The sequence below is a fragment of the Myotis lucifugus genome, unplaced genomic scaffold, assembly GCF_000147115.1.
Source record: "Myotis lucifugus unplaced genomic scaffold, Myoluc2.0 scaffold_801, whole genome shotgun sequence".
In the NCBI taxonomy this organism is placed as follows: Eukaryota; Metazoa; Chordata; class Mammalia; order Chiroptera; family Vespertilionidae; genus Myotis; species Myotis lucifugus.
Window position 1 is genome coordinate 129788 of NW_005871849.1, and position 21712 is coordinate 151499.

Below are 21712 nucleotides of genomic sequence, written 5' to 3' on the forward strand. Positions count from 1 at the left end.
TGGATTCATCTGCACTCCTCCCCAAAAAAGGTAGTTTATCCTTACTCAGAAGCAGTAGCAGATCTTATTTTTGCAGGACATCTCAGATCTCTGGAACTTCTTGGTCAAGAGCCCCATACCATCGTGGTACCCTATAAGGCTCAACAAGGCAATGGCTATTTCATATGGATGATAAATGGCCTCTTTCATTCCTGGGCTATCACGGTACAGTAGACTCTCATTACCCATCTAATAAACTCATACAATTTTTTACAGAACATTCCTTCATTTTCCCCAAGGTAGTCAAGACTCAACCAATTTCTCATGTAGTTCTGGTGTTTACTGATGGTTCTAGTAATGGCACAGCTGCCCTAGTTATCAATAATCAACCCTTTGTTTTACAGACTAACCACACTTCAGCACAACGCGTGGAGCTCGGCAAATTGTTAAACTCTGTCCTCAATGCCCTCTAACCACATTCATTCCTCCCACAGAAGGAGTCATTCCGCGAGGCTACAAACCAGGCCAACTATGGCAGATGGACGTAACCCATATTCCATCTTTCAGAAAACAAGCTTATGTCCATGTTTCTATTGGCACTTTTTCTGGTTTTATTTTTGCATCCCCTCGTACAGGAGAAGCCGCTAAACATGTTATTGCTCACTGTTTACAAGCTTTTTCTTTCCTAGGCATCCCCCATACCATTAAAACTGACAATGGTCCAGCCTACACAAGTACGGCATTCCAGAAGTTTTGTGCTACTTTTCGAATCCAGCATAAAACAGGCATCACATACAATCCTCAAGGGCAGGGAATAGTTGAGCAAGCTCATCAGACTTTAAAAAGGCAAATTGAAAAAATAACGAAGGGGGAGTATGTAGATACCCCTGCTAACTTACTTAACAGAGCTCTTTATTCCCTTAATTTTTTAAATGGTGATGCTCGGGGCAAAACCGCTGCGGAGCAATAGTGGTCCTCACTGTTCAGATCCCACCCTTAGGTATAGTGGAAAGACTTACTTACAGGACAATGGCATGGCCACGGCCCTGTTCTGATATGGGCTCGGGAGTCTGTTTGTGTATTTCCTGAAGGGGACTCTGAGCCCTGTTGGATCCCCAGCCGCTATGTCCGGCCCTTTTAAGGTCAAGATGGAGGATGAAGTGGAATAAGAACTCACTCCACCATTCAAGAGGCTACGAATCGGTCCACTAGTGCTTGTGCCACCACCGCCGCCACAGAGATCACGGACGACTCGGAGGACATCTCCACCAACTTGGGGACAGTTGAAGAAGCTGACAACGGAGGCCGAGGCCATGGTCATCCGCCAAGGAGCACAACGAACTGCTGAGACTTTGTTTCTAGCCTTGCTGAGTTTGATTGGATTTGTGTCACCCTTAAGATATATAATGGTACTATGTGGCATTAGGATCGAGTTTGCAACCACCTGTTAGGAGTTTGGAATCAGACTAACTTTACTTTAGATATCAGTAGATTACATGGAGAGATTCAAGCTATTAATGATGCAGGTTCTGCCCTGTTGCCTCCTAGCGAAGTAGCACAGAATATTTTTAATGAAATTCAAAGCCTTATGTCCTTTCATGGATTACAGTCTTTTATTTGGTCTCTATTAATTGTTGTTATCCTTGCTCTATTAATTGTTGTTATCCTTGCTCTCATTATTCTCTGTTTACTTCCAGTCTGCTTCCGAACCATCGGATCCAGCATCCGATCCCTGCAAGTAGGACTACTTGAACTTCGCCTAAAAAACAAGGAAGGGGGATCTTTTGGAGACCGGGTGTAAGCTGACATGGTCTTTGCACCTGAAGGGGCGAGCAAGGCTGGGACCCTTACCCACACAGTTTTCCCAGACTTTTTTGGATGGCGGTTATCAGTAGAATGAGAGCAACCTTTGTAGAATGAGAACAGCCTTTCATGGCTTATCAAGAAGTCTGTAACTATTTACTGAGATTTGCTGTACCGAGAATTTGTCCTTCCACTCTATCTCTCCCTTAGAGATTAAGAGGAACAAAGAATACATTCCTCTTGACAGACCTCCTATTCAGTGTTTTATGTATAAAAGGCATTGCGTGGTTAATAAACTTAGTGCAGTTCCTCGATTGAGCTGCAGTCCTCCCAATCCCGCTCTCCTGTCTTTCTTTCTTTTCTCAATTCCCACCTCCCTACCTCAGCCCGGTTCAACCTGACAGGCTGGCCCTGACAACATAGGAAAATAGTTTCTGTCAGCTCTGTTGCTCAGCCTTGGAGAAAAACTAATTTAAGACAGAGCAGGAAACTGTGTCTTTGCTCAACTCTCCACCTGCTTCTGTTCTGGGGTCTGTGCTGGTCCTGAGCACCCACTGGTGTCCAGGATGCCCCCTGTAGCCCATCCCTGTCCCTCCCTAAGGGAGGTTTGTGTTGGGTTCATAGTGATTTCCCCTCACTGTGTGTCTTGCACAGTAATACATGGCCATGTCCTCGGCTCTCAGGCTGTTCATTTGCAGGTACAGCATGTTCTTGGCATTGTCTCTGGAGATGGTGAATTGGCCCTTCTGAGTTGGCTTAGTATATGGTACTACCACTAAAACCACAAATGAATGAGACCCACTCTAGGCTCTTTCCTGGAGGTTGGTGGACCCAGTGTATCCCATTGTTACTGAAGGTGAATCCAGAGGCTGCACAGGAGAGTCTCAGAGATCCCCCAGGCTGCACCAAACCTCCCCGGACTCCACCGGCTGCACCTCACACTGGACACCTGCAAACACAGAGATGTCCTCATCAGGAAACTCTCACATGTCCACTGTTTCTTTCACTGATATCCACTCCAATATTCAGTATCTCTAGTTCTTCAAAAATTACCTCATAAAAGAGTCACAAGAAAAACCCAGATGAGCCTAAACCCCATGGTGAGTGGTCTGTGTTCAGTCCTGATCAGGGAATGGGAACACCTGGGAATCCTGGGGCTGGGCTCCTGTCTCAGAGCTGCAGGGTCAGGGCTGGGCTCATTTTTAGGACCAAATGGGGCCCCATTTGCATGTCCGCCTACTATATAGGGAGCTCTGGGGTTAGATGCTGATACAAATGACACTTTCCCAGAGTGTGACATGTCCAAGGGCGTGTTTATGGTTAAACTAGAGGCCAGGTACATGAATTCATAAATGGGTGGGGTCCAGCGGGCTCACCCTGATGGGGTCCCATCAGACGGGGCCGGCCATGGGGTCTATTCCTGGAAGCTACAGCTTTCCCCAAGCTGGATCTAATTATACTTTAAGGATGGCCAAAAGAAAACCCACAACAGAACTGTCTTGCATTACATGTGCCATGAGATGAAGTTGTTTATGGATTGTTTGCAAACGTATATCAAGATGGATGATAGCCCTTTAATGATTTTTGTATTCTTATCAGGCCTCTGCCCTCAGTTTCCCAATATGATCTTCATGTCTGTTTGTTTAAAAGTTTTTTCTGTTTTTATGCATACCCTTCACTGTTACTCCTAGAAACCTGCTGGTCCTCTTCGCCACCACTTTTAAAGAGAGGTTAAAATCTCACCTAATCTGCAAGGTGCAGCAATTTCACAAAATCCCCACCCAAACTCTCTACATTGCTCAGCAAAGGGTCGCTATCCTGTTAATGCTTAGGTCACCTTTTTGGCTAACTTGGAAGGTCTCCTGAGGCTGTGGGCCATGGAGGGAGAAATCCACACCTTGGCTGCAGGATTAGCAGAGCCCTCTGGAGACTCTGGTCGCGGACAGAAGGGACTGATAATTATTATCTTGTGCTTTCACTAAATGTACACTCTCCAGGGAGCCAAGTAGTGATTTAGGGGGTTGGAGGCCAATCAGGGGAGGGGATGAGGTCCTTCAGGTCATTCTGTTGTTTGGTCACTGGGCTTTTATTATATAGGATACTTCCCCACATCTGGGCCTGTGCATTTCCCTCTGAATCCAACTGCTCCAGGTCACCTGTACAAAAAACAGAAGGACTGAAAATCTTGGATTCCTATGACAATCACCAGTAATGACAACCAAGAGAAATTAGCCTTCAAATCTGATAACCAAATGTTCAGGAGATTTATGTTCAGGAGATGGGAAGTTCCATCTGACAGCATTTCCCCTACAAAGTGATCAGAGGGTAAACTCAGGACATAGTGTCAGCCTGGAGCCATGGACCAAGTGCTCAGGGAGAGACTAGCATCTGTGTGGGTCCCTGGGAGCCAGAAGTATCAGCTATAGAAACACAGACAGAGCTCCCGGGTCCTATTCCTTCAGGGGAGTTTGGTGCTGGATGTGTAGCAGCTGCAGTGCCTCCTTTTTGTTGTTTATTCTCTAGACTCTGTTGTAGATCCAGTTTCATACATTGGGATATAGAAGAATCTCCATCATGATCAGGTATGTTTATGGGAAGATGTGGGCAATGATTTAGGAATAATTAAGTTTAGGTCAGGATAATGTTATTGGAAACCTCGATGTCTGCATGTGACCCTTGGGACCCCTGTCCCCATGTTTGGGCTCAGCTTCAGGTTTCCTGTCTGTGATCTGTCCTGGGGTGTCCACAAATGAATGGACCTGTGAGTGGGGTGATGGTGGATGAAGAGGGGCAGGGGGTTTTTTACAGGGTCTCCTCTGCCCTTGACACTTTGGGAGGAGCTGGGGAGAGTCAGCAGGGCTCTGGCCAGGGAGCTCTGGGTCTTGGACAAATCTAGGTAGGATGTGGACAGTGGAAGGCAGCTTGGGAGTTTTCCCTTCTATTGAATTTTTGGGAATATTTTGAGAGGAATAAGGGTTCAGTCTCTTTTGAATGTCTGGTGAGATTCACCTGTGAAGTAATCTGGTCCAGGACTTTTGTTTGCTGGGAGGTTTTTCATTCCTGCTTCAATTTCATTCAGTTGATTTGGTCTATTTAGATCTTCTGACTCTTCCTCATTCAGTTTTGAAAGCATATATGTTTATAGGAATTTATCCATTTTTCCCAGGTTGTCCATTATATTGGTATATAGTTGTTCATTGTAGTTTATTACAATCCTTTGTTTTTCTCTGCTGTTAGTTGCTACTTCTCTTTTATTTTATTTATTTGTGTCATCTCTCTTTATTTCTTGATAAGTCTATTTAAAAGTTCATCGATCTAGTCTATCTTTTCAAATAACCAGCTCTTAGTTTCATAGATTTCTTTAGACTGTATTTTGTTTATTTCTGCCACGGTCTTTATTATTTCCTTTCTAGTACTCACTCCAGGTTTTGTATTTTTATCCCAGTTCCTTTAAGTGTAGAGTTAGATTGCTTATCTTTTTTCCTGTTTCCTGAGGTAGGCTTGTGATGGTTCAGATTCCCCTCTTATAACTGCTTTTCCTGTGTCCCATAGAATGGGGTTGCTGTGCTCTCATTTTCATTTGTCTTAAGGTCATTTTGATTTCTTCCTTGATCTCTCTGTTAACCCATTCATTGTTCAGTAACATGTTCCTTCACCTCAATGTCTTGTGTGTTTCTTTGGCTTATGGGAGAGTCCCCAATCTAGTGCCATCAGAAATAGTCATGGCTTTGAGTGGAGAAAAGACAAGAAATAAAAGCAGTGATGCAGGTGTACAATTCAGAATCATTCATATGTTGAAATGATGATGGAAGGAAATTGACCTGTTTTCTCAGTCTAGTGTTATCATTGATGTTGGGGTTCAGAGTTTGGGAAATTGGAGAAGTCCTAGCATACATTTTCTCACAGGAACCAAAACTTCAACCCTGGCAGGAATCCCTTATTCCCAGCCTCCCTCTGCCCTGTCCCTGGGGATGCTCACTGTGACCAGAAGGTGCAGGGCTCTCCGCATAACATAAAACAGCCTTAATGTGTAATGCACATGTTCTCCCTTTAGGCACATGATTTAGAAATATATTATCTTGCTAAGCTTGTCATTTAATTCCCTTGATGGAATATTCAGTGGGACAAATGTTTTAATTTTAAAAATATGTATTTTTTATTGTTGATGGTATTACAGATATCTCCTTTATTGCCTCCTCCAACCCCAAGCTTAGTTGTCCTCTAAGATTTTTTTGTTTCATGCTTACATTTAAATATTTTATCCATCTTGAGATTATTCTTCTGTATGATTTAAGTTGGTGTCCTCTTTTGCATGTGTCTGCCCAGTTTTCCCAGCACCATTTGTTGAAAAGATTGTCTTTACTCCATTGTATGTTCTTGCCTCCTTTGTCAAATATTAATTGACCATAACATTGTTTGTCAATTTTTGGGGCTTCTGTTCCAGTCCATTGGCTATATGACTGTTCTTTTGCCAGTACCAGGCTGCTTTGGTTATAATGGCTTTGTGGTATAGTTTGATATATGGTATTGTGATCCTTCCTCCTTCGTCCTTTTTTCTCAAGAGCACTGCAGCTATTTGGGATCTTTAATTGTTCCATATAAATATTTGGAGTATTTATTCTATGAAGTATGCCATTGGTATTTTAATAAGGATTCAGTTTTATCTGTAGATCACTTTGGGTAGCAGACATTTAATAATGTTAATTCTTCCAATCCATGAACATGGAATACGCTTCCATTTGTTTGTATCTTCCTCTATTTCTTTTTTCAATATTCTATAGTTTTCCAAGTACAGGTCTTTTACCTCCCGGGTTAAATTTATTTCCAGGTATCTTATTTTTTTGTTACAATGGTAAATGGGATTGATTTTTTTAGTTTCTCTTTCTGAGAGTTCATTATTGGTGTATAAAAATGCCATTGATTTCTGAATGTTGATTTTGTATTCTGCTACCTTGATGAACTCATTTATTAAGTCTAGTAGTTTCCTGGTGGAGTCTTTAGGGTATTCTATGGACAATATTATGTCATCTGCGAATAATGACAGTTTTACTTCCTCCTTTCCAATTTGGATTCCTTTCCTATCTTCTTCTTGTCTGATCACTGTGGCTAGGACTTCCAGTACTATGTTGAATAAGTGTGGTGAAAGTGTACATCCTTGTCTTGTTCCTGTTCTTAAGGGAAACACTTTAATTTTTGAACAAATGTTTTTAATTTTATTAAAGTTCAATTCATCTGAATTTTCATTGATTTCTTCTGTTTTGGGTAACGTAACAGAGAACTCCCCCCAAAATGCTGAGCCTCCACTGTCTATGTGGATTGGCCACAGCAGCCACAGGGACTGGAGTAGGTTCTGGTACCAGAGGAGAGCGCTGCTGGGAAACTACCCATAAATCTGGATGTGACTGTGGAACTGGGTTAGGGGTGGAAGCTGGAGTTATGTTAAGTCACATGACAGAAATATGCCTAATTTTCATGTACAGAGAGTTGCTAGACATAGAGTTGAAAGCCTCCTCCTGTGAAAGCCCCGAAGGAAGTACAGGGCATGATAGAAACAACTTATATCATCATAGGATATACCTGAACAATGATGAGCAGGAGTTTGATAGAAATAAAATCATTAAAGATCATGCAGACAGGGATCAAGAGAAATAAGGAACATGTCATTGCACACTGGTGGGAAGGGGATCCCTGTTTTCTACATGAATATTCTCACAGTGTCTCTGTTCTAGGCGGTAACACATTTCCAGGTCCAGAGGATCTGCATTTGGACACCTTTGGGGTCATTTCTGATCTGTTCTCAGCCTGAATCACCAAGCTGCATAATTCATTGGAGTGCCATTTATGAAATCCGTCAACACTTATAGGGAAGGGTGGACACCCCTCACTGGAGGAGCCATGGTGTTGGTGCATCTGTGTGAGGAGTCATCATTTCATTAGACCAAATTTCTATCTCAATCGGTAGTCATCATTTTTTATTATGTGTGTGTGATTTTTTTTCACAAAATCTGTATTGTTTGAAGTTTACATAAGTCCCTCCTGCCCCCCATTGAGCATCATCTTCATCATCATCATCATTACCATCATCACCAATTGCTTACTTATAATTTTTCTTCTCATTTTCTATAGACATTGTGGTTTTCCACACACAATGACTTCTTATAGGAAAAGAAAGCAGGTGTCTTCTTTTTGGATGTCATTGGGAAATTGAAACCCCAAAGACCCAACTCTAAGTTGACACAAGGCCTTCTAATAACTGGTGACCTTGGATGACATTGGACCATGATGTCTGTCCAATTCTATCGTCACCATCACCAGCTTCATCACCATCATCACCACCATCATCAGCAGCAGCATCCTCAATCATCCTCATTTGCTTATTTAGAATTATGGAATTCTTCCCATTTCCTGTAGACTTGGTTTTCAAACACACTTAATGACACTTTATCTCAAGTTTTGCACATTTTGTATAGTTGTTAAGTAAAAAGGTAGCCATACTCTATTTTATTTTTGTTTCACTGCTGACAACTGATGGCTTATTCTTGCCTCTTCTACATCTGCCACGCTGGAGGAAGCTGATGAGAAACCATGGTTTTGTCTTTAGATATCATTGGGAGATGCAAACCACTCAAGCCCCTGGAAGCAGAATCCGCTCCCCTTCACCTCACAAAATAAAAGCCCTGAGCCAATTGCCTTCCCTGGCTCCATGAAACCAGGCCTGTCTTATGAAGAGCCTTTCCTGTGCTTCCCAGAGATTTCAAGTATGTGCACAATAAACATTCCCTGTCCCTGGGGTCTGTGTTTGTCATCAGCCTGGTCATCTGTACCAAGCTGCTGTGGGAACCTCTGCCTCTGCCTGGTGTCACCTACTCTAAGTGCTATGAGCATGATGACAAGTCAATGACCTCCACCACCTGCGGTCCTTCTTTCACTTTGGGGTCACAAGACTCTGGTGTCCATGGGCAGCACATACATGTCCTGCTGCTGGTTGACTTAGCCCCTTAGCTGTGTGGAGCCGAGCTGCACTGTTGAGTCTGCAGAGCCTCTTGGTGGGTTTAGCTGACTTGGGGAGATTTCATCATTATTTGGTACTTGGCACAAGAGTGTCTGAAAGAGACTCTCTGCCAGTTGTCCACGTGAGAAAGTTGTCTTTGTTTACAACAGACTTTCTAACTCAGAGATGTCAGAGGTTACTGCAGTCAGGAATTCAGGGCGGTTTCCTGAGGGAAACTGTGACATGGAGAGGAAACCACACAGGAAACCAGCCCAAACCTCCAACTACACCTGCTGCCTAGATGGTCCTTGTGTTCAGGGGCCCTGAGTGCCCCTTGGTTGTGGCAGGCCCCCAGTACACACACACACACACACACACACAGCAGAGTATTTCATAGCTGAAGTCTTGAACCCACCTGAGAGAAGACTGAGGACACAGGGACCATGCTCAGTGGGAGTCTGAGAGTACAGGTCCTAATTCTTTCTTTTAAAAATTGTGTCTTCATTGTTGAAATTATTACATATGCCCCCTTTTATTCTGTATTGGCCACTTCTAGCTCTCCCTCACCTCCTACCCCAAGCCTTCACCATCCTATTGTCTGTGTCCATGGATTATACATATATGCATATGAGTTTCTCGTTGATCTCTTCCCACCCACCCATCTTTTCCAGTCTTCCCTCTCAGATTCCACAATCTGTTCCATGTTTCTATGTCTCTGGATCCATTTTGTTCATCAGTTTATTTTGTGCATTAGATTCCACATATGAGTGAGATATTTTGATATTTGTCTCTCTCTGGCTGGCTTATTTTGCTTTAACATAATACTCTTCTGGTCCCTTCATGCTGCCCCAAAGGGTAGGAGATCCTTTTTTTTACTGTAGAATAATATTCCATGGTATAAATGTACCACAGCTTTTTTATGCACCCATTTACTGATGGGAACTTGCAGTGTTTCCAGATCTTAGCTATTGTAAATTGTGCGGCATATATCCTTTTTGATTGGTGTTTCTGATTTTTGGGATATATTCCTAGGAGTGGGATTACTAGGTCAAATGGGAGTTCCATCTCTAATTTTTTGAAGAAACTCAATACTGTTTTCCACAGTGGCTGCATCAGTCTGCATTCCCACCAGTAGTGTACTAGGGTTTCCTTCTTTCCACATCCTAACCAGCAATCGTCATTTGTTGATTTGTTGATGGTAGGTGTGAGGTGATAACATATTGTCATTTTAATTTGCATCAATGTGATGATCAGTGACTTTGAGCATGATTTCATATTTCTCTTGGCCATCTGTACGTTCCCTTTGGAGCAGTGTGTATTTAGGACTTTTGCCTAGTTTTTAAAACTTTATTTAATCTATTATTTTTTAAATTTAAAGTCTGTATTGTTTAAAGTATTACATATGTGTCTCCCCTCCCATTGACCTCTCCTTAGCTGTTCTCATCCCTCAGCACATGCTCTCACCCCCCTACTGTCTGTGTCCATAGGTTATGCTTATATGCATGCATACAAGTCCTTTGGTTTATCTCTTACCCAGACTCCACCCCCGCCTTCCCTCTGAGGTTAGACAGTCTGCTGGATGTTTCTATGTCTCTGGATATATTTTTGTTCTTCAGTTTATGTTGTTCATTATATTCCAAAAGACAAGTAAGATCATGTGATATTTATCTTTATCCAACTGGCTTATTTTGCTTAGCATAATGGTCTCCAGGTCCATCCATGCTGTTGCAAATGTAAGAGTCCCTTCTTTTTTTTTTACAGTAGCGTAGTTATTCCATTGTGTAGATGTACCAGTTTTTTAATCCACTCATCTGCTGATGAGCACTTAGGCTGTTTCAAATCTTAGTTATTGTAAATTGTGCTGCTACAAACATAGGAGTGCATATATCCTTTCTGATTGGTGTTTCTGATTTCTTGAGATATGTTCTTAGAAGTGGGGTTACTGGGTCAAATGGGAGTTCCATTTTTATTTTTTTGAGCAAATTCCATACTGTTTCCCACAGTCTGTATTCCCACCAGCAGTGCACAAGGTTTCCTTTTTTTCCACATCCTCGCCAGCACTTGTCCTTTGTTGATTTGTTGGTGATTGCCATTCTGATAGGTGTAACATGGTACCTCATTGTCGTTTTGATTTGCATCTCTCTGATGATTAGTGACTTTGAGCATGTTTTTATATGTCTCTTGGCCTTCTGTATGTCCTCTTTTGAAAAGTGACTATTTAGGCCCTTTGCCCATTTGTGAATAGGATTGTTTATCTTCCTTTGGTTAAATTTTATGTGTTTCTTTATTATTTTGGATATTAACCCTTTATCACATGTATCTTTGCCAAATTTGTTCTCCCATATTGTGGAATCCCTTTTTATTTTGTTGATGGTTTGTTTTGCTGTGCAGAAGCTTTTTATTTGATGTAGTTCCATTTGTTGATTTTCTTTTTAGTTTTCTTTACCCTAGGAGATGTAGCTGTAAACTCATTTTTTTCAGAGATGTCTGAGATTTTGCTACCTATGGTTTCTTCTAGGGTTTTTATGGTTTCCCTTCTTTCATTTAAGTCTTTTATCCATTTTGAATTTACTCCTGCTTATGGTGTAATTTGGTGGTCTAGTTTCATTTTTTTTGCACATTTATCTGTCCAATTTTTCCAACAACATTTATTGAAGAGACTGTTTTGATTCCATTGTATACTCTTGCCTCCTTTGTCAAATATTAATTAAGCATAATGGCTTGGGTATATTTCTGGGTTCTCTGTTCTGTTCCATTGACCAATATGCCTATTCCTGTGTGAGAATCAGACTATATTAATTACTATGGCTTTTGAGTATAATTCAATATCTGGTATTGTGATCCCTCCCACCTTTGTTCTTCTTTGTCAAGATTGCTGTGGCTAATTGGGATCTGTTTTGGTTCATAGAAATATTTGGAATATTTTTTCTAGATCTGTGAAATATGCTGTTGTTGTTTTTTTAATAGGTATTTCATTGAATCTATAGATTGCTTTCGGTAATCTGGACATTTTATTTTATTTTTTTATTTTTAAATATATTTTATTGATTTTTTACAGAGAGGAAGGGAAAGGGATAGAGAGTTAGAAACGTGGATGAGAGAGAAACATCCATCAGCTGCCTCCTGCACAACCCCTACTGGGGATGTGCCCGCAACCAAGGTACATGCCCTTGACTGGAATAGAACCTGGGACTTTTCAGTCCGCAGGCTGTTGCTCTAACCACTGAGCAAACCGGTAATGGCTGGACATTTTAATGATGTCACTTCTACCAATACATGAACATGGTATATTTTTTCACTTATTTATATCTTCTTCTATCTCTTTATTAAACACCCTGAATTTTTTTGAGTACCAGTCTTTTACCTGCTTGGTTAAGTTTATTATTAAGCATCATAATTTTTTGATGCAATGGTAAATAGGATTGTTGGTTTGGTTCCTCTTTCTGAGAATTCATTATTGGTGTTTAAAAAATCCTTCAATTTCTGGGTGTTAATTTGTACCCTGCTACATTGCAGAATTTATTTATTAAATCTAGTTGGTTTGTTTTTTGTTTTTCTGATTTTTTGTTTTTGGTAGAGGCTTTAGAGTTTTCTATGTACAATATCATGTCACCTATGAATAACAAGAGCTTTACTTCCTCCTTACCAATTTGGATGCCTTTTGTTTCTTCTTCTTTCCTGATCACTGTGGCTAGGACTTCCAGTACTATGTTGAATAAGAGTGGTGAAAGTGGACATTTCTGTTTTGTTCCTTTTCTTTGGGGAAATGGTTTTCATTTTTGCTCATTGAGTATGATGTTGGCTGTTGGTTTGTCATACATGTCCTTTATTATGTTGAGATATGCTCCCTCTTTTCCCACGTTGTTGAGAGTATTTATCAAAAGTGGTGTTGGGTTTTGTTGAATGCTTTTTCTAAATCTATAGATATGGTCATGTTATTTTTGTCTTTCTATTTGTTTATGTGATGTATCATGTTTATTGATTTGTGAATATTGCACCAGCCTTGCATCCCTTGGATGAATCCCATTTGATGATGGTGTATGATCTTTTTAATATATTGCTAGATCTGACTTGCTAATATTTTGTTGAGGATTTTAGCATCTTTGTTCATCATGGATATTATCCTGTAATTATCTTTCTTAGTAGTGTGATCTGTTTTTGGAATTAGGGTAATGCTGGCCTCATAAAAAGAGTTTGGAAGTTTTCCTTCTTCTTGGATCATTTTGGAATAGCTGGGGAGTACAGGGTTTAGTTCTTCTTTGATTCTTAAAAACTCCCCTGTGAAGCCATTCAGACCAAAGCTTCTGTTTGTTGGGAGTTTGTTGATTCTTGCTTCTATTTCCTCAGTTGTTATTGGTTTATTCAGGTTTTCTGATCTTTCTATTAGAGTTGGATATTGTGGGGGTTTTTTGTTTTTGTTTTAGGAATTTGTGCATTTCATCCACATTGTCCAGCTTTTTGGCATATAGTTGTTCAGAGTATTTTATTGCAATCCTTTTTTATTTATGGGGTGTCATTTTTTTTACTTCTCAGCTTTCATTTCTGATTTTATTTATTTGGGTCCTCTCTCTTTGTTTCCTGATGGGTCTGGCTAATGGTTCGTCAATCTTTTTTATCTTTTCTTAGAATCAGCTCTTAGTTTCACCAAGTCCCATTCCTTAGTAGTGAACTGTTCTGTAGTCACCAGAGCTGTCAGGAGGAGACCAAGGGAGACACACCGAGGTCAGGGGAGCAATGCATGACTTGCAGAAACTTTGCAGACATAGTGCGCCCTCATAGGTCCTGGAAACCCATCAAAGAAGTCCGATGAGGAAGTGTGGGAGCTCTCCTCCATCCTGGAGATGAAAGGTGAATGTTGGAGTCACTAGAACACCTACACATGGAGGCTAGGAAAATGCTGAGATAGATCAAGATAATCAACAAGCACCCTCCACCTGGATTATTATCCCATCTGAGCCCTCAAAGGAGTAATCTACAGAGGATTCAACACCTCATTATGAAATGTCAAACTTTAGCCCATGATGTTAAGTTAAAAAAAATAATAATGGAAAGCTGTATAGATGTCTCCTTCACCTAGAAATTTTCCAATTCAGCTGTTTGTTGAAATGAGATTATTTCAAATGAAACTTTGTTAAACTTTCCTATTTCACTACACTACACAGGATAGTGTATCATCTCACATTAGTGCTGGTGTGACACCTTTAGGGAGAGAACTGAGGACATTTCCTGCTCCTGTGGTACCAGAAACAGCAAATCCTGGCTCCTGTACAGGTGAGGTGGCCAGGGAGCAGCCCTCAAGGGACCTTTGCACCATTCAGATGGATTTCATCCAGCTTCCACAGCCCTTGGTAGGTGCATATGTTTTATTTATTGTGGGCCAGTCAGAAGGAAGGACCCTGTGGGGACAGGTGGGCATGTGGGTCAGCACACAGCTGCCTAGTCTGTGCTGGCTTCTCTCTTAGTGAGAAAGTTTCCAACCACAGACTGACAAGAGCACTGCTGATGGTCTCTGACAAGAAAGAAAATACAGGAACATGGAGAGGAGAGTCCCCAGTCACTGCCCATATGTCTTCTGCCAACAGCAGTGTGACCTCCTCTGGTGTCTGCAGTGAGAATGCAGGAAGTTAGAGCCACAGAGACAGAGCAAGAACCATCCTGGAAACAGCTGAGAGTTAGAGAGCAAATCCCTGTGCCCAACAAGAAATCCCTGAGCCCAACAGGAAGGCCCTTCCTTCCCCACCCCCCTCTCCCCCTGCTCATGGGGTTGCACACTCTGGGTTTGGTGAGTCAGGAGCACCCCCTGGTGTCTGAAGCACCCCCTTGTTCCCAGCACTGGGAGTTGGGAGGGAGGTTTGTGTCTGGGCTCACACTGACTTCCCCTCACTTTGTTGTTTCGCACAGTAATGCATGGCTGTGTCCTTGGTTCTCAGGCTGTTCATTGTTAAGTAAACTTGGCTCTTGGATGTATCCCTGGTGATGCTGAGGCGGGATCTCAGTGTAGGGTTATAGGCTGTATTTCCAGTATTCCATATAACCCCGCCCCACTCCAGCCCCTTTCCAGTGTACACCTGGCGGGTCCAGTGTACACCAATTCTCGTTAAAGAGAATCCAGAGACAGTGCAGGTGAGGGAGAGGGTCTGCGAGGGCTTCACCAGTCCTGGGCCCGACTCCTGCAGCGGCACCTGGGACAGGACACCTGGGGACAAAGAGCATCAGTCCTGTCAGTCACCTGCAGTCACAGCCATCCCATGACCCCTGTCTGACCCCTGAGACCCTCACCTTGGGGGGCTGTCACCAGGCACAGGAGAAGACCCAGCAGCCTCATCTTCTAGACCACAGCTCTGCCTTCCCGGAGATCTCAGCCCTGTGTGGGGAGAGAGCTGTGAGCCTGCACAGCCCAGGAGAGGACTTACACTGGAGCTTGAACAGAAATTTGCATGTGGGGCAGCCCTTTTCTTATAATTGTAGGGCCTGAGGTCAGGATTTCTTGGTCTTTCTGGGGCCTGTGTGGGGCATCTCTTCCCTTGATCTCACTCAGCATCTAAGTCAGACAGGGGACTACATGGGTGATAAGACACATTGGATTCAGGTCAAAGCACAGACTCACCTTTCTGAGCATAAGAAATAAATGGACAAGATGAGCAGATTACACTTTTACCTTCTCATACATCTTTCAAACAGATGCAAAATGAATGAGCATTTGTTCAGACTATTTCTGAATCTCAGAACCCTAGTGTACCCACAATTTATAAATTTTTAAATCTCACCTTATACAAATACTGTCTATCTTTGTGCAAAAAATTAAAAGCAAAGGACAGACATTTTTAATATCTTATGTGTGAATTTACCACATTACATTGATCTGAGAAACTCCTGCAACCATCCCAGGCAGGTGGGACATTCCTGATTCTTGATGTGGCAAATTTTATCATTGTGTCTACAGCTTCCTGTGCAAACTCTTCTGTTTGCAGAGTCCCCAAACTAGTTATATCAGAAATAGTCATGATTTTTAAATGGAGAAAACACAAGAAATGAACATAGTGATCATGTATGTGTACAGCCTCAAATAATTCATATGTTGAAATGATGATGGAAGATTGACCTGTTTCCTCAGTCTAGTGTTATCAGTAATGTTGGGGTTAAGAGTGAGGGAAATGGGATAATTCCTAGGATTCATTTTCTCTCAAGAAAGGGAGCTTCAACCCTGTCGGGAAACCCTCATTCCTAGCCTCCCTCGTCCCTGTCCCTGGGGATGCTCACTGTGTTCAGAGGGTGCTGGGCTCTCTCTTCCCACAACATTCAACATCTTTAATGCGTAATGCATACATTCTCTCATCATGCACAAGAAAGATATTCTCTTGCTCAGCTTGTCATTTAATTTCCTTGATGGAATATTTGGTGGAACAAATGTTTTACTTTTATTAAAGTTCAATTCATCACTATTTTTAATGGGTCTTGCTTTGGGTAATTTTACCAAGAACTCCCAAGAAAATGCTGAGCCTCCACTGTCCATATGGATTGGCTACAACAGCCACAGGAACTGGAGCAGGTTCTGGTACCAGAGGGGAATGCTGCTGGGAAACTACCCATACATTTGGATGTGACTATGGAACTGAGTGAGGGGGGAACCTGGACTGTTTTGAGTCACATGACAGAAATGTGCTTGATGTTCATGGTCAGAGTTACTGGACATACAGGTTTAAAGCCTCCTCCAGTGAAGGTTCATAAGTCAGTGCAGGGCATGATAGAGACAGCTTGTATTATAGAAAATGCTGGAATAATGATGAGCAGGAATTTGTTAGAAATAGAAACGTTAAGGATTAAGAGAAATAAGGAATGTGTTATTGCAAACTGGTGGGAAGGGGATTCCCTTTTTCCCACATGCACATTCTCACAGTGTCTTTGTTCTAGAAGGTAACCCCTTCCCAGGTCCAGGGGATCTGCACTTGGACACATTTGTATCATTACTCATATGGTCTCAACATGAACCACTGACATCTGAAAATTTTGCATGCCATTTATGAAATCTCTCAACACTTACGTTGAAGAGTTGACACTCCACACTGGAGGAGCCATAGTGATGGTGTGTCTGTGATTGGAGCCTTCATTTCGTTCTACCAAGACACATTTCTCAGTTCATTGTCTTCACCATCGTCATCATGATCATCATCATCAGCAGCAGCAGCATCAACAAGATTTGTTTACTTATATAATCATTCTCATATTCTGTAGACATTGTGGTTATCCACACACAATGGCTTTTTATCAAATAATAAAATGAGGTGACTCCTCTCTTGATGTCATTGGAAATTTAAATGACAGCAGCCTCACCTAAAATTTAATACAGGGCCTTGCAAGCAGCTGATGGCCTTGGATAGAGGGGAGATCCCACCTGAGACAATGGACCAACCCCCTATACCAGTGGTTCTCAACCTTCCTAATGCCGCGACCCTTTAATACAGTTCCTCATGTTGTGGTGACCCCCAACCATAAAATTATTTTCGTTGCTACTTCATAACTGTAATTTTGCTACTGTTATGAATCATAATGTACTTACATATGTGTTTTCTGATGGTCTTAGGTGACCCCTGTGAAAGGGTGTGAAAGGGTCGTTCAACCCCCAAAGGGGTCACGACCCACAGGTTGAAAACCGCTGCCCTATATAATTCTATGGTCATCATCACCACCCTTACCACCACCACCACCATTATCATCATCATTTGCCTATTTATAATTAATTTTCTCAGTTATAGTAGACGTTGGTTTATCTTAAAGGTTGCTCAATTTTAATAATTGCTAAGTAAAATATGTAGCCACATTTTATTTTGTTTTCCATTTGATGTCAGTAAATTGATATCTCCTTCCTGCCTCTTCTCACTTGGCCTCGCATGGGAATCTGAAAAGGAACATTGGGTCTCACCTCCAGATGTCAATAAGAGGTTGAAACCACACAAGGCTCTGAAGGAGGAATTCTTCCCCTCCCCTACCAGTTCACTATAATAAAATCCCTGGGCCAGTGTCCTTTTCCTGGCTCCATAAAAGCAGGTATGACTTCCTAAAGGGCCTTTCCTGTGCCTCCCATATATTTCAACTATGTGCATAATAAACACTCCATGTCCCTTGGTGTGTGTATTTGTCATCAGCCTGGAAATCTTCACCAAGCTGCTGTGGGTCCCTCTTCATCTGTCTGGTGTCATCTACTCTCCGAGCTATAAGCCTGATGACAATTCAATACCCAGCACCACTGGGGTCCTTCTTCTCTAACTTTGGGTTCACATACCAGTGGTGGCCTCTGTCCAGCATTCAGGTGAGCTGCACTGTTTAGTAATCTGAGTCTCTGGTAAGATTTAGGGGACGTTGGTCAGCAGATTTGATCATTAATTGTCATTTGGGCAAAAGAGTGTTTGAAAGAGACTCACTGCTTATTGTGCACTAGAAGCCTGGTGCACAAAAATCTGTGCACTTGGGGGGTGGTCCCTCAGCCTGGCCTGTGCCCTCTGGTAGTCTGGGATCCCTCTGGGGATGTCCACCTGCTGGCTTAGGCCCGCTCCCCATGAGAACAGGCCTAAGCTGGCAGTCAGACATCCCTCTGGCAGCCCAGGAGCCCTCGAGGGATGAACACTTGCCAGTGGGCAGCAGGCCTAAGCTACAGTCGGACATCCTTAGAGATGCTGTGGAGGTGGGAGAGGCTCCCACCACCACCGCTGTGCTCGTAGCCATCAGCCTGGCTTGTGGCTGAGTAGAGCTCCCCCTGTGGGAGCGCACTGACCACCAGGGGGCATCTCCTGCATTGAGCATCTGCCCCCTGGTGGTCAGTGTGTGTCACAGAGACCAGTCATTTCCAGTTGTTCTGCTGTTAGGGTCAATTTGCATATTACCCTTTTATTATATAAGACTAGAGACCCGTTGCACAAAAATTTGTGCACTCGGGGGTAGGGGGTCCCTCAGCCCGGCCTGTGCCCTCTCACAGTCTGGGACCCCTCGGGGGTGACCACTTGCTGGCATAGGCCTTCATCCCAGGGGATTGGGCCTAAGATGGCAATCAGACATTCCTCTGGCAGCCCGGCAGCCCTCAGGGGATGCCCACTTGCCAGCAGGGAGCAGACCTAAGCTGTAGTCAGACATCCTTAGCGCTGCTGAGGAGGCAGGAGAAGCTTCCACCACCACCACTGTACTGGCAGCCATCAGCCTGGCTTGTGGCTGAGCAGAGCTCCCCCTGTGGGAGAGCACTGACCATCAGGGGGCATCTCCTACATTGAGCATCTGCCGCCTGGTGGTCAGTGTGTGTCATAGTGACCAGTCATTCCCAGTCTTTCTGCTGTTAGAGTCAGTTTTCATATTACCCTTTTAATATATAGGATAGAGGCCTGGTGCACGGGTGGGTGCCGGCTGGTTTGCCCTGAAGGGTGATATGGATCAGGGTGGGGGTCCCGCTTGGGTGCCTGGCCAGCCTGGATGAGGGGCTGATGGCTGTTTGCAGCTGGTCAAACCCCCTTCAGGGTGGGTGTCCCCACTGGGGTGCCTGGCCAGTCTGGGTGAGGGGCTGAGGGCTGTTTTCAGGCTGGTGGGCGACTGAAGCTCCCAGCCTCTTTTTTTAATTCTGGGATTTATTTACCTTCTATAGCTGTCACTGGAGCTGAGAGCCAGCTCCAGCTCTGAGGCTGTGGCTGGCTGAAAGCAGGTATCTGGGTTTGTTTAGCTTCTATAATTGAAACTCTGTTGCCATCACTGGTGCTCTAAGCTCTGAGCCCGCTGGCAGCTGAAAGCAGGTTTCTGGGTTTGTTTAGCTTCTATAATTGCAACATTGTTGCATCCAGAGCTCAGAGCTGGGCTGCAGCAGGCGGGGAACCTTGGCTTCCTCCGTCACTGGAGCAAGCAAGCCTCATGTTCGCTTCAACTGTGTGGCTGTTGGCCGCCATCTTGGTTGGCAGTTAATTTGCATATCTTGCTGATTAGCCAATGGGAAGGGTAGTGAAGTTACGGTTAATTACCATGTTTCTCTATTATTAGATAGGATAGATAGAGGCATGGTGCATGGGTGAGGGCTGGCTGGTTTTCCCTGAAGGGTGTCCCAGATCAGAGTGGGGGGTCCCACTGGGGTGCCTGGACAACCTGGGTGAGGGGCTGATGGCTGTTTTCAGGCTGTCCACATCCCCTTCAGGGTGTGGGTCCCTACTGGGGTGCCTGGACAGCCTGGGTGAGGGGCTGAGGGCTGTTTTCAGGCCTGGCCACGCCCATGGGCTAGAAGCAGGTATTTGGGATTTATTTATCTTTTATAATTAAAACTTTGTAGCCGTGAGCATAGCCCAGGGCTGGCAAGGCAGGCAGGAAGCTTGGCTTCCTCCATCTCCGGGGCAACTCAAGCCTCCTTCTCCCTGCAGCTCTGTGGCCACCACCATCTTCGTGATGGAGTGAGGGAGTGACGGAGTGAGGAAGTGATGGTTAATTTGCATATTACTCTTTTATTAGATAGGATGTGAGAAAGTTGTCTCTGTTTACAACAGACTTTTTAACTCAGAGACGTTAGAGGTAAGTGCAGAGTCAGGAATCCAGAGATTCCCTGAGGGAAATTGTGACAAGAAGAGGAAACCACACAGGAAACCAGCCCAAACCTATAACTACACTTGCTGCTGGGCTGGTCTTTTTTTTCAGGGACCCTGAGCGCCCCCTGGTGGTCACAGCCTCTCCTTCAGGGAGGTTTGTGTCTGACTTCCCCTCACTGTGTCTCTCACACAGTAATATATGGCCATGTCCTGGGATCCCAGGCTGTTCATTTGAAGATACAACGTGTTCTTGTCGTTGTCTCTGGAGATGGTGAATCGGCCCTTCACAGAGTCTGCATAATATTTCTGACTTCCATCATTCCATATAACTGCCACCCACTCCAGCCCCTTCCCTGGAGCCTGGCGGATCCAGCTCATCCCGTAGCTCCTGAAGGTGAATCCAGAGGCTGCACAGGAGAGTCTCAGAGACCCTCCAGGCTGCACCAAGCCTCCTCCAGACTCCACCAGCTGCACCTCACACTGGACACCTGCAAACACAAAGACATCCTGGTCAGGAAACTCTCACCCACCCACTGTTTCTCTCACTCATGTCCACTCCAGGCTCAGTGTTTCTCGCTCTCCATAAATTACCTCTTAAAAGAGCCACAAGGAAAACCCAGCCAAGCCCAAACTCCATAGTGAGTGATCTGTGTTCAGTCCTGATCTGGCAATGAGAACACTGGGGATCCCAGGGCTGGGCTCCTGTCCAAGACCTGCAAGGTGAGGGTTGGGCTGATTTTTATGAGCAGAGGGGGCCTTATTTGCATGTCTGCCTACTATATAGGTGGCTCTAGAGTTAGACACTGATCTTACGGACATGGTCTTAGAGTGTGAAATTTCCAAGGGTGCTGTTTATTAAGAATTACTTTTCACATCTGGGCCTGTGCCCTCCCCACTGGATTTAACTGCTGCACATGACCTGCACAAAGATTCAGGAGAGAAAATTTTCATGAAAAGAAGAGAGAAGATTTAAAATGAGAGATGCCTTTTGCAGTCACCAGAATTGAAACCAAGAGAAAGCAACCCTCATAATGCAAGAAAGAGGTAAAAGTGCATGAGGTTCATGTTCAGGAGACAGGAAGTCCCATCTGACACTATTTTCCCTACAAAGTGATCAGAGGATAAACTAAGACCAGAGTTTGAGCCTAAAGCCAGTGGCCCAAGTGATGGGGGAGAGAGGAGCTTCTGTGTGGGTTCCTGGGAGCCAGAAGCACAGACAGAGCTCCTGGTTCATTGTCCTTCAGGGGTGTTTGGTGCTTGATGTGTAGCCTCTGCACAGCCTCCTTTTTGGAGTTTATCCTGTATGCTCACTTGTGAGACCTGTGTCTATCATTGATGATTTAGATGAAACTCAGTCAAAACTAGGATGTTGTGCTGAAGTTGTAGGTAAAGATGA

At 43.6% G+C, this 21712-nt stretch overlaps 1 gene segment (V, D, J or C); it reads right to left on the bottom strand.

The window, feature by feature from the left end:
* Nucleotides 1-1164: 1164 nt before the first annotated feature.
* LOC102431974 lies at nucleotides 1165-21010 on the bottom strand. The segment is given in 3 exon segments: nucleotides 1165-1271; nucleotides 20484-20804; nucleotides 20908-21010. Coding segments are annotated over 3 exon segments (474 nt in total).
* Nucleotides 21011-21712: the final 702 nt, after the last annotated feature.